Raw genomic sequence first — 13,970 nt, 5'->3', positions numbered from 1 at the left:
CATTTTCATCGCCATTCTCATCATCTGTGTTTCTATTCATCCAACGGGATTGGTCGCATACATGACAACACTGCTGGTTTTTCCGATCACCCCAATACAACATATAGTCATTCGGGCAACTATGAATTTCGGTGTACCCAAGACCTAAATCTTTTATCATTTTCTTCATATATTTACATGAGTGAGGAATTTTTGCAAACGGAAACATATCTCTCAAAAACTCTAACAGCATTGTCAAAGAGTTTCCGGTCCACCCTCCCAAACATTTTAACTGAAAAAGACGAATATAGAATGACATTTTTGAAAATTTTGATCCCTCATAAAGTTCTTTGTTCATGTCATTAAGTAGCGCGTAGAACTTCGCCGCTTCTCCATTCGGCTCTTCATGAGGTATACTTCTCCCGGTTCGATAAAAGCATTTCCACCGACAGTACAATCATCAGATGCCATAAAGTTGGCTGGAAATGACTGCAAACCATGATTGTGCATATTAAATGTATCCCGCAACATCCCTTCCATATCATCCCCTCTAACAGACTGATGGTAATTAGTACCAGGATAAGATACATCCATCCTTGAAGAGGAAGTACTAGGCGGGCATTCTCTATGAAAAAGCCATTGTTTATAACCTCGAACAAACCCATCAACAATTAGATGCTCGTATACAACTTCACAATAATGCCAGTTTATGTTGACACACTTTTTACACGGGCAAAGAATCATGTTCTCTTGGCTTGCATATTGAAATGAAAAATTTAGAAAAGTCTGTACTCCAATTCGATAACTGTTGCTTACCCTTGACAAATTCATCCAAGACCGATCCATTTCTTAATTCTTGAAGCCTGTCGTTGACAATAAATTGCACAGGTAAGTTGTTCAGTTATAACTATAAATGAGTTATGTAAGTTATGATATGATATATATTTATGTATTAGGTAAATTATGTAAGTTATGTATTATATAAGTTATGTAAGTTATGTATTATGTAAGCTATGTAAGTTGTTTATTATGTCAGAAAAACCCCGCGAAAAACGCCGCTATTGACAATGTCAGAAAGATTTACGGCGTTTATTTGAAAAAAGCACCGCTAAAATTTAATTTGTAGCCCATAATTTGACTGTTAAATAATAATTTATTTATTTGTTTATATAAAAACTGTTAACTCATAATTTAATTATTTATATAAAAACTAAATAGAAAAAATTCATTATTATTTCTCATAGAAAAAATAAATTAAAATTTTGCCTGTCAGCCTTTGAAATAAATAAATTTATTGCTCAGATATAACTCTAAAATTTGTATAAAATAAGGAAAGTTGGCTCAAGTTGAATAATCAAATCAAAGCTGGTCCCAAGTTGCAATTGGGTTAAAAATATGACATTCATTTAAATTTTATGCAATTGTATAGGTAAATTCATTTTAATAAAATAAGATGAACAATATTTCTTTGTGAGATTACATAAACCGACCTAGTAGCTAGCTTGGTAGAACAATTGATCAGCAACTATAAAAATCAAGTATGAAAGGTAGAAAACCGATCTTGAATTTGTAAGCACCATGCATATCTTTCAGATTTGTCTGTCACTATATCCACACAAAAATTGCAACTTGCTTAAAATTCATTAAACAAATACAAGAACTGCAATTTGCTTAAAGATAAATTTTGTATGAATTCTGTAATTGTCAAAATCATAGGTTTCCGTTTTGAACATCAAAGCCAAATACCCTTATCTTACAAATGGAAGTAGTGCCGTGGCAAGTTGATATAGTGAAGTTTATATTCATATACATATAAAATAATGCTTCAAGAAAATGCTGACTATCAAGAATTAAATTTATATTATAAAATAAATTACTTTTCTCATTTTTGAACAGATGGAGAATATAGCAGTTGTAAAATCAAAAGAAATTATGGTTAAAAGTTTAATAACTTCAAGCAATTAGAAGCTATGTCAACCGAGCAAAATCTATGTCAACCGAATAACAAAATCTATGTCAAAATCCAACAGAAACCCAACAGAAACCCAAATAACAAAATTTGAATAACAAAATTCGAATAACTCAACCCTACCTAAACAACAGCAACCCAACAGAAACCCGAATAACAAAATCTATGTCAACCGACCATATAATAAAGCCATTAAAACAACAAGTACTGAAATTTAAGCAGAAAATGAACAATATTTAAAACATGCATTAATATTAATCTTCTCCATCTTTATAATAATCGGACTGAAACTTACTGGTGGTTGCAGGAGCGGAGAGCGGCAGTGACGGTGACAGTGACGGTGGCGGTGACGGTGATGCAATAGAGGAGACAGCGATGGTGATGCAACAGGCGACAATGACGGTCACGGTGATGCCGAAGGTGGTCAGGTTTGGGGAGATTAGGACAATGCTAGGGATTTCGGCTTTAGGATTAGGGGAAAGTGAAGAAGAATCGGGTTTTTGCCTGGCTAAAAAAGCTGGAAAGAAAACGACGTCGTTTCCATAACTAAAGGAACCCACTGGTGGCGGCGTTTATAAACAAGCGCCACAAACTATCCATAGAAACGCAGTCGTTTCACAAACAGATAGCCTTATTTCTTGCGTTTTGGCATAAAACGCCACTCATAACATTGAAAAACGATGACGTTTTCCATGACTAAACGAACAAATTAGCAGCGTTTATACATAAGCGCCACTAAATAACCCCGAAAACGATGTCGTTTCCCAAACAGTTATGACAAATTTCTAGCGTTTTGGTATAAAACGCCACTACTAACCTGGAAAAATGACGACGTATTCCATGACTAAACGAAGAACTTTGCAGCGTTTATACATAAGCGCCACTAAATTAATTGTAGAAATGAAGTCGTTTCCAAAACAATTAGGACAAATTTCTGGTGTTTTGGTATAAAACGCCACTAAGAACATGGAAAAACAATGACGTATTCATGATTAAATGAACCCATTCGCGGAGTTTATAATTGTGCGCCACTAAATAACCGCAGAAACGACGTCGTTTCCCACACAATTATGTAAATTTTCTGGCGTTTTGGCATAAAACGCCACTAAGTACATAGAAAAACGTCGTCGTTTTCCAGGATTAAATTAACCTGTCTTCGACGTTTATACGTATGTGCCACTAAATAACTGTGAAACACAGTCATTTCCCTGATAATTAGGACAATTTTGTGGCGTTTTGGCATAAAACGCCACTAAGAACATGGAAATTTAGAACAAAAATAAGTTAATTATATCAATATATTTTTATATTTTTATATTGAATAAATATAAATATTTATGTATATATGCAATATATAAATAAAAAATGATGTTAATTATATCAATAACATGTGTTAATATATTACAAGCTCTGGATCAAATTAAACTTCATGTATACAATTGAACATTAAACCATTATTCATGTACGCTTTTGGGATTTAACCCATTTTGATATATATAAATATATATTTATATTTTTTAAATTGATAATTTATATCTATCTTATTTAGATTCAGAAAATATAAAAATCTTAAATTAAACTCTAAACTCTAAACCCTAACCTTAAACCCTAAATCATAAACCATAAACTCTAAACCCTAAACCATAAACATTAAACCTGTAAACCACAAACACCAACCACCAACCCTCAAAATCCAACCCCCAATATACCATAAACCTTAAACCATAAATCCCAAACCCTACATCTCAAACCCTAAACTCTAAACCGTAACCCTAAATTAACCATAATTAATCCTAAACCATATTTTCAGGAATTCGTGTTGCCAATGTTAGTGTAGTACAAAACATATATTTTATATTCTTATATTAAATAATATGGGTGTAGTACAAAATGGCATGTCCCATTAAAATCCAAATGTTCTTCAACTTTCAAATAGAATCCTTAAACGCTAATTAAACCCCAAACCCAAACTCTAACACATTAACCCTTAACCCAAAATAATAAACATTATACCATACTATAAACCCTAAAACTCTAAACAATAAACATTAAATCTTAAATTTCAAAACCTAAACCCTAAAATAAAATACATTTTTACGGCGTTTTTAACAAAAACGCCACCAAATCTCCAATAAAAACGAAGTCATTCCGGCCAACATTTTATGGCATTTTAAGAAAAACGCCGTTATAGCGGCGTTTTTAGGAAAAGCGCCGCTAATGCCACTACAGCTCAAGATAAAACGATGCGTTCTAATTAACATTTATGTGGCGTTTTTAACAAAGCGTCGTTATTTCTCGACTATTTGCAGCGTTTTTTGTAAGTGCCGTTAACGGTACTATAGCTCAAGAAAAACGATGCGTTTTGGTTATCTTTTTTGCGGCTTTTTTGTGTAAGCGCCGCTAATGCCACTAAATCTCAAATCAAAACGATGCGTTTTGATTATTTTTTGCGGCGTTTTCACAGAAGCGCCGCTAATGCCTATCTTTGGCGGCGTTAAAAAAACGCCGCTATAGATCAAGCCTTTTGCGGCGTTTGTTTACAAGCGCCACTAATGTCAAACTTCTACGGTGTTTTTTATCCAAACGCCGCAAAATGTGCCGCTAAAAGCCTGTTTTGGTGTAGTGTGAATTTTGACATAAATATGTATTTGTTTTAGTGGCGAAGTGTTCTAATTTTGTGTTCGAGGTCTTGGGTCAAGTCTCATTTTTGAAAAGTTATGTTATTTTTTATCCTAGCCTTATCCCTATTAGGTGAGTTATGTTAAATTTTTAATGAACTCATATTAGAATGAGCTTGCTGGTTTAAGTGGTAAGGTGTTAGCTTGCCTTAGGGTCTTGGGTTCAAACCTCTGTGTGAGTGAAGAATGTTATTTTTGCTTCTATGAGTGTGTGACGGTTCTGTAATAGAAGTTCGGTGAGATTGGAAGTCTGTGTTGGTTGGGAGTTAGTGGGTCGGTTTAGTGGGATTCAGTTGTTAGTGGGGAGTTAGGATATTCTTCCATTTTATTTTTGATTTATTATTTTTCTTTCTCTCTTCTCAAATTTCTTTCTGACATCTGTTTCTTCTCCTCCCCTATTTCCTTTTGTGTTTTTCTTTTTGCTTTTTCTTTTCTCTCTACTCTGATCAACATATCGATTTTTCTAATCATTGGGGATTCGATAATTTGGTTGTCCTTCATTTGTTTGGGCAAGTGCAAGTTCGTTTGGTTTGGTTTTTTTTCTTTTTTTTTTCTTTCCTCGTGAACTAGTGTAATAGTGTGAAGTTAGACAAGTTAATTTTCTGTGAACGTATTGCGTAGGAGAAGACGGTGAACCTGTGGATTTAGCTCCAACGGCCTAAACCATGATAATATATAGTTGTTTTAGTCGGCGGTAAGTTTGTGTGCGCAATTCGGATTTATGTTGTCGAATTATTAATTAGTTGCTAAATTAGTGTTTGGGATACTGTTTCTAGGTTTTGAAGGTCTCGGGATTGCTCTCACATCAGAAATGAGCCAGGTGTATAACGAAAACGTGAGAAAATGTCGATCGGCGAAAGCTGAAAAATTGGCCTGTCGACGCCACACGGGCATGTGCCCAGCCGTGTGGTAGGTTGTGTGTAACACGCGGCCGTGTGACGGGTGTGTGGCCATGTGGGTCACACGGCCTAGGCCGATTTGGGTGTGCGGGCCGTGGGTCAGGCCGTGTGGGCCACACGAGTAGGGCCAATTTGGAAGTGTGGGCTACATTGACAATGTATTTTTTTTATTCCAAAACAGCTTTAAAAAAATTCACGTCCTTTTTTTAATATTTTACTGTACTATTATAGGATACTTGTCAGCCTTTAACCCTGATTGTAGAGTCTAAAAACTTCATTAATAATATATCAAATATTATTCCAAAAATAAAATAAAAAACTTGAAAAATAAAATAAAATGGATAATACCTTCAAATAATCTGAACTTGCATGATCTATAATTATAATTGGACTGGAAATACTAAACAATGAATCTTGTTATTGACTCATGCATCCTTTGCACAATAAAAAGCTAAGAGAAAAGAAAAAGAGATTCTAAAAAAGTAAAAATATCTACGAAGTGTAGGTTGTTAATACTTTCAAGCAATGAGACATCACACGTTAAAATCCACATTATTGTTATCCAAAAAAAATCAATAGGGAAAAAGAAAGAAAAAAAAAGGCTAATTTGAAGGAAAAGTGCAAAAAGTGGACCAAATGCACTAAATTTAATGTGGAATTTAACATCCACCTCAAACAACCACATCATTTTCATAATCCTCTTAAAACTTTATTCTGGTTTTTTTCTATTGGTAAAAAAATATGGCAAATTGTATCTAAGGTAACTAAACTATTAGTAAATTTACGATTTGGTCATTCAACTTCAAAAAGTTACAAAGCAGTCATTAAACTATTTAAAACGTTTTAGTTAAGCTACTTGGTTGTTAACATCGTTGTTGTATAGCCTTATTTGTTTGTACCACCTACACCAATCAAAAGATCTTGTTTCTCTTTTTTTCTATAGTTCAATTTTTATATGAAACAACTTTAAACGTCACAAATCAACGAACCAAAGTCCAAACAACTTTCTTCTTTGATCTTTGACACTGATTACCAAATCGGCTTGGATCTAAGATATGGTCTTCTACTTGTCGATGGGTATTCATCGACCGTATCGATTGTCGAGTCGTCATTTAGAGCTAACTAGCCAGACTTTTTCTTTAAAAAAAAACTTAGCAACTCAATGACTTAAATAAAAACTTTTAAATAGTTCAATAACTTAAATGAAAATTTTCGAATAGCTCAGTGACCATTTTGTAACTTTTTGAAGTTGAGTAGCCAAAACGTAAATTTACCAATAGTTTAATTCCCTCGAGTGTAATTTACCCCAAAAAATATTGTATCAGATTATCAGTTGAATCAGTGGATAAAAAAGCATAATTTTTAACAGGTTACATCAATTTTAACCTATGCTATTTGTTTAGTGTTAGACAGGGACTAGGAACCAAACTAATCACAGAAATCTTTGATTTCTTTCATTTCTTATATAAAATTATAACTATTAACTATAATTTTGATTCCTTTTTTTCTTTCTTTCTTTTTAATTTCTATAACAATAATAATGATAGTAATGGTGGTAGCGCACCTTGGTTGGTAATAGAATACAAAATTAAAATAATTAAAAGAGACAAAAATGTTGAAGCCATTGATGTTAATGCTGGTGGGGTTGGCGATGGTGCTGCGCCGCTCCCAAATATCATTCCAAAGAAGTTGCCATCATCGGTGGGTCCTGCACTGCCAGTAGTGGTGGTGCCGGTGCCACTGGGCACGGTGTTGCCGGTGTACCCTGGATAGGTATAGCTCCCAGTCTCTTCGCTGTACATATAAATCAACACGCACATGCGAAAAAAAAAAGTCATACATCAAACTATAAGAGAAAAGGATTGCAAATGTTAAGACTAGTATAAATTTATTAGTCACAGCATGAACATAACACAAATGGAAAATTAAAACACCATAATAAACAGGACATGAATATTCAAATTTCTAAAAATCTTTGTAAATAAGAACTATTAACGCGTCAAAACTTAGGGTTAAGTCCATGTAATAATAACTCTTGACAATGGTGGCTAAAACCCTTAAGAAATGACAAAACATTTGGAGGGATCTAATTAAAATTTTTAAAATATTTGAAAAGTTTAATGAGAAATTCTAAATAAAAAATTTGGGAGGGAAATTGGTTAAATATTGTAAGTGTGGGATAAAGATTCTTAAAAATTCATATCTAAATATGTAGCCGACAAGGAACCAAAGCAAAAAAAGGTTGTTAAAATAGCTAACATGGATGACATATAAGCAAGGGAAAGGAGCTATCACATTGGCAAACATGTATGAAGGAAGGCTGTCTTGAATTTATATGTATTTTTCCCCATTAATAAAGCAAATTGTCAATGGCTTATAGATCAACATCAGACGGTGAGGGGGCTCACGTTGATATACAGTTGGAAAGCAGATCAAAGAGAATATAAACTGACTCAGATGCTTCACCCCCACACCAACTTGAATGCCAAAAAGGATCACCTCTCCTATCTAGTTTAAAGCTAACCCTTTTTTCTTCTTCTTCTTTTCATACTTTTATCCATGTTTGCATCTTCGTGGTTTTTTGTTCCATACATTAAGGGTTTTTATATTCGACACATATTCAGATATTAGTATAGAATAGTAGTATTACGTAAATTACTCTAGAAAAGGGAAGACCTATCATCCCATGCAAAGGCACATGGGGTAGGGCAAAAGAAATCGTTAGAAGGCTAATCTTTACACAGATTCTCATTATTTACTTGCAGTATCTAATGGGGGAAAGACTAAAAGATGGGGAATAAAGTAATTAATTATGGGATTTTGTTAATAAATGTTTTGAAAGCACTTTTTTAGATTTAATCTGTATAAGATTCGTTAGACAGTCTGCTTATAGGGATTGATTAAGAATTATTTATTTATAGATTAAGGGTGGGTTTGGTGCGGTGCGTTTAATTTATTTTTTGTTTTACGCTACAATATTGTTACCATATTTAAACTCATCACCATTGTTGTTTTTACACTAACTGCAAATTAACGCATCTATATCTTATGTATCCAAATTCACCCTAAAATTTTCACATCTAAAACAATAGAAAGTAATACCGTTAAGAAAATGAGCGATATCTATATCTTGTATTAATATTAGAATTCTGTTAATTAATACTTATGCATTCTTTATAGTTGAATATTCATTGTTCCAGCTTAGTTAGAAATTTGTCTATTTAATACCAAGCATTAAAATGAGGATGACAGTTAAGAAAGAGACGGGTAATACAGTTAAAAGCCTAATTAAATTGAAAAATTACCTAGACTCGCCGAAAACGCCGGCAGTGAAAGTGAGCTGCTGAATGAAGGCAGCGGATTTAGGCTGGATGCTGGAAGCTTTAGCGTATTGAGGACTTACGTCGGCACCGGAAGGCACAAAATAGGCTCCATTTACCATTAAATCCCCTTCTGTTCTCCAGTTCCAAGATGCCCATTCCCTCTCATCCGTGTCCACTCTCTTTGTCACCTGTTCACGACTTTGCCAAAAGAATGTAAAATGAAAGTCGAACAAATTACTGCTACAAATTAGGGTTCACAAATCTAAACATCCCACGCGCCGCCACAGAGAGTGGGGAACATGAGTGCTTCCCCACTTGCAGAAATACATCCATTTCTGCGAAGTACAAGTCAAAAAAGTATACTAGCCACCCACCAAGAATAATTAATCAATCATTTAATTAGCCTCCCTTTTCCCTAATTGGTCGACAAGAAAGAAAGAAGCAAAAACCATGCTTGAATTTATTTATTTATTTATTTATTTTAACTCGATGATCATGTCAATCAAAATCTGCGGTCATAATTTAAATATTAACAAGAGGGTTTTACCTCTTTAGCATTAGGGTCCACTGGTGCAGTATAACGATTCCCTTGACTGTTGATGGTAGGGTTAGCACTACCGCCGATGGCATACATTTCCCAAGCCGTGAAATCATTATTGACAACATGTATATACCCTAACCGGCATCTCGGCATTCTTTGCACCAATGCTTCTCCGAAGTGATTAAAAGCTATCGTCACCTGCATCCCTGAATCAGCCAAATGCCTACCAACACAACAAAAAATAGGGGGACTAAATTTTGAAAGTTCAAAAGAGTATAGGGACTGGAAGGAGAATTAGACCTTTTAATACCTGTCATCATGGCCTAAAAGCATTACTTCATTATGGTGAGAAAAATAATTGTTACTAATGGTAATTCCAGTGGAGCCCATTATAGCATCAATAAGACCGTCAGTGCAGTAACTAAGGGCGCAATGATCGATCCAGACTTTCTGGGAACTGAAAATGGAGATCCCATCACCGTCCGATCTTCCTCTCCATCCAACATGCGTCGGCGACGAAGCAATGTCGGCGTTCCCCGATGGTTTACAATGGTGAACGTGGATGTTATGTATAATAACATGGGAGACATACTGCAATGTTATACACCCATTCCCGGTGACATGAACGGTGACACCACGGCCGTCTACGGTTTTGAAAGAGTTGAAAATCAGCTCGTGCTTCAGCTTGATGACCATGTTGGTTGAGAAGATGATCCAGAGGGGTTCGTCTTGTATGACGGCGTGGCGGAGAGTGCCTGGTTTGGGATTAGCAACGTCGTTGTCGGAGGAATCCACGACAGTGTAGATTCTGCCGCCTTTTCCGCCGAGGGTTCCTTGCCCAAAACCTATAGAACAGTCAGCTAAGCGTTGGCGGTTGTTGTACCAGTTGGGATCGCACCGCCAGCAATCATCGATGGGGTTTCCGGTTAGGCATTGATCTTTTTGGCTTACAGATAGAGCTTGTCTTCTTGATATAGACACATTTAATCTCCTACAAAAGATTAAAACAAAGGTTTCGAGTAAAATGTAATGTAAATTTTACGGGAAACAGGGGAGAAATTTCTTCGAAAAACAAAAGCTAAATTTGGAAAGAAAATGATGATATTTTGTTTGCCATTGTGAGAAGTAAAGACAATGGGACTACATGTTTTTCTAGTCAAAATCTTTGTCAGAGAAAATGGGATTTTCTTCTTCTTTTCCACACAGAATCAAGCAAGAAAATGGTTGAATCAAAGGGCATACCTTTGAACATCATGAACAACAGATTCAGGGTGAGGATGTTGGTGAGGGAGGCTAAGATTGAAGGCAGCTCTACCAAATGAAGAGAATGGACCTAAAATACATATTATGAGAATGCAGGTGAAAGGAAGCATCCTTGAAGAACAACAACAATGGAAGCTTTTCTTTTTCCTTGTTTTGTTTTGTAATGAAAAAGGTTCCTTATTTCAACAAATTATGTGTCTTTGATTTGCTTGCTATTCACCAGAAAAATAAAAAAAGAAGATAGGAAAATGTAAAACTTTGGACAACCAGAAGTGATTTAAATAATAAGTAATCTAAAATTCATGATGATAGACAAAGAATCTTTAAATCCCAATTAAAAAAAAAACCCTTTATTTAATTTTCTTTCTTTTGAAATGCTTTATGTAATCAGAAAGTAGAAGAAAAAAGAAGGAAACTACGTTTACATTAAAAACCTCTTCAGTACACTCTCTGTTTTCCCCTGTTTTTTTCCCATCTTTTGCAGACTCTTATCAGTTTACATAAATTCTTGGCTTGTAGTCTAATTATTCTTAAAACATGAAATAATTAAACAAAATGATAAAAAGAAAGGCCAGAAAGGGTTAATTTATGAAGAAATTAGAAAGGGAAACAGGGGGCTCATCCAAAAAAAAAAGAAGATAATGCAGAAAAGAAAACCTTTTTCTTCAATGGAAGGTAAAAGGTTATGTTTTGCCTTTGTTTGAGGATAGAGATTCTTTACTGCATGGATTCATATATTTGTTCCTTATTTTACCCTATAAGCAAAGCAGCCTACCAGCAGTCAGCCGTAGGCACAATTTATAGGTCAAAGTCAGTGTTACAATGTAAATCGTAATCTGATAAAATGCCATACTTGTTTTTCCTACCAAAATACTAAACCAGCTATGAATAGCAGTATGGTGTTTGTTGTGATTAACAGATAAAAGAGAAACATTTGTTGAAAAAGATTCAGGATTTAGATGTGATTCAAAGATTCAAATATTGCAGCCTGCTTTGAGTAAAACTTTTATTAATCTTTCGGTTTGAGTGGAAGTTGGAGGCCTGGGTTTTGCATGGTGGTGAAAATCAACTGTGTGTTCTTCTTCATTCGACGCACATGAATTTTGCATGAATAATAGTGAGTAGGGGTAGAGCCAGTAGAAATTATAAAGCAAATGTCAAAGGGAATGTCGGAGTTTGGGTTTCAAACCACGTTTGTATGCTGAAGCAAGGAAGATGAGAAATTTTTCAAAATATTTTTTCAGTTTTTTTTTTAATTTTAGTTAATCAAAATCAAATCAAATATAATTCAAATATCTTGATTTTTCTTAAAAAAATTATGTAAAAATATATTTATAAAAAATTATATATAAAAATTAAGTAAAGCTTTTGCAAAATGGATTAAGTTAAAAAAATCTAGCTTGCTAGTTAGAAGAATTTTCTTCTTTTTTTTTTATTTAAATGAAATTATAAAATAATACCATATATGGTTTCAATAAATTATTAATTTTCAATCAGCTGAGCTATTAAACATCAAATTATCATTAAACTAAACTTTCGGTTAGCCAAAATTCATTACCATCTTTCAACTCAAAATCTAAATAATTCAATCCACCATTAATTTAAAAAATTTATGTCAACATCCTATCAATATAATTTTCTCCCTCAATATGTAATAATCTATCAATTTAAAATATGTGTTTGCTTCAATTAAAAATAAATAAAATAAATTTAGATATGACTTAAACTGAAATAAAATCTAAAAAAAAATTAACATATGATTTACACAAGGATCTCAAAAAATAGATATAAATAAAAAACAACCCGTCCCACCTCACATGTAATTTTTTTTTTAGAAAAATTTCCACCACACATTCATGAAAAAATTACAAAACTTGTACAAATAATGATTGAAAGCTATGAAAGTTAAGGAAAAGGTAAAATCCACTTAGAGAAATCTTGTTTATTAAGTTAGGTAGTTTATATGAAATGTTGTCAATATTGCACAAACTTGAGTCATGATTATACTCCAATTTTATTCTTATTTTTCAACTCGTAGTTGGTTTTCTTGTTTTTGGTCAGAATTAAGGTATGCTAATTTATGTAATTTCACAAATTTATATCTAATCTTTTTATTTCTAACCATTTATATGGTAGTCATTTTCGTATAAATTTAGTGCATTGTAAACGTTATTTTTTAAATAAAATTTTATTATTTTATCTGTTAATTTTAAAAGTATACTCCATAAATTTGTCACATTTAAAATAAGAAAAAGCGCGCTTAAACACACTAAAACTTACATTATCTTGATTGCTACAATCGCAAAATACTAGCTAAGCTCAAAGATATGTATAATCTTTCGAATCCATATCATACTTCTATTTTCTTACTACACTTTAAAGGTTTATTATATTATTTGGTATTCGAGTTTGACAGTTTTTTCTAATGTGATATTTGTATTATTTTTTTGTTCAATGTAATATATATTTAGCAAAAGTTATACATTTTGGTACCCAAAGATAACAATGTTTACTTTTTAATGTTTAGTTTATGTTTTAGGTTTAATTTGATGAAAGTTAATTCTTAATGTTATTAGGTTCGGATTCTCATTATTTTGTTAATAAAATAAATTTAGTGTTAATTGTGATTTTATTTAATTTTAGGTTTAATTTGTTAAATACAACTTGATGACTCGGATTTTTCCGCTTTTAAGGTTGATTTAATGAAAGTTAATTGTTAATATGATTAGATAATTATGAATTTAACCATAAAACTTGAAAAAAATACTAAAAAGTTAACACCATTAACTTTACTAAAATGTATAACTTTTGTCAAACATAGCCACACACATAAGGTAAAAAAAAAACACAAATATCATATTAAAATTGTCAAACTCATGTACCAAATGATGTATTAAGCTTTTTTTAATAATAAAAAAAAATAAAATAAGTATTCCTAGTGAATTTTATTTTTTATAAAAAATATATTACAACAATAATTTTAATTGCATCTAATATTTCAATTTGAAGTTGAATTTTTTAAATTTTTTTAATTGAGTTGGGTTAAATTAATTTGTAACAACAACTCAACCAACTCTTTTCTTATAATATAGATAATAAAAAATAAATATAAATACTTTATTTGTTAAAAAATATGTAATTTGTATAAAATAAAATAATAAATGTAGGGGGGTGGAGCTTTATCCATTTATTGTAGTTATTTATTGTTGGGAGTTGGAGAAGGCATGTCAAGCCGATGGATATGATGCAATATATTCCATTACTGTCCACCTAATATAGTATAGTTATTATAAGTTTATATAAATTTTATATTTAATA

At 32.7% G+C, this 13,970-nt stretch overlaps 1 protein-coding gene across 1 annotated transcript; it reads right to left on the bottom strand.

The window, feature by feature from the left end:
• Positions 1 to 6,942: 6,942 nt before the first annotated feature.
• On the bottom strand, positions 6,943 to 11,415 carry LOC107904158 (probable pectate lyase 5). The gene is made up of 5 exons (XM_016830428.2): positions 10,632 to 11,415; positions 9,700 to 10,380; positions 9,396 to 9,612; positions 8,831 to 9,036; positions 6,943 to 7,319 (listed from the first exon to the last, which is right to left on the bottom strand). Exons 1-5 carry the CDS (start codon positions 10,760 to 10,762, stop codon positions 7,052 to 7,054), a joined length of 1,503 nt encoding a protein of 500 aa, XP_016685917.1. The 5' UTR covers positions 10,763 to 11,415; the 3' UTR covers positions 6,943 to 7,051.
• Between the last annotated feature and the right edge of the window lie 2,555 nt (positions 11,416 to 13,970).

The sequence above is a fragment of the Gossypium hirsutum genome, chromosome D05 (genome assembly GCF_007990345.1).
Source record: "Gossypium hirsutum isolate 1008001.06 chromosome D05, Gossypium_hirsutum_v2.1, whole genome shotgun sequence".
NCBI lineage: Eukaryota > Viridiplantae > Streptophyta > Magnoliopsida > Malvales > Malvaceae > Gossypium > Gossypium hirsutum.
The sequence above is the reverse complement of the archived record's forward strand: the minus strand, read 5'-3'. Positions and strand labels throughout refer to the sequence as shown.

Coding starts and splice junctions, on each gene's coding strand:
- LOC107904158 (XM_016830428.2), bottom strand. CDS start 10,762: ATGCTTCCTTTCACCTGCATTCTCATAATATGTATTTTAGGTCCATTC. Junction 10,381..10,631: donor GTTGTTCATGATGTTCAAAG/GTATGCCCTTTG, acceptor AATCTTTTGTAG/GAGATTAAATGTGTCTATAT. Junction 9,037..9,395: donor TGGACCCTAATGCTAAAGAG/GTAAAACCCTCT, acceptor AGTCGTGAACAG/GTGACAAAGAGAGTGGACAC.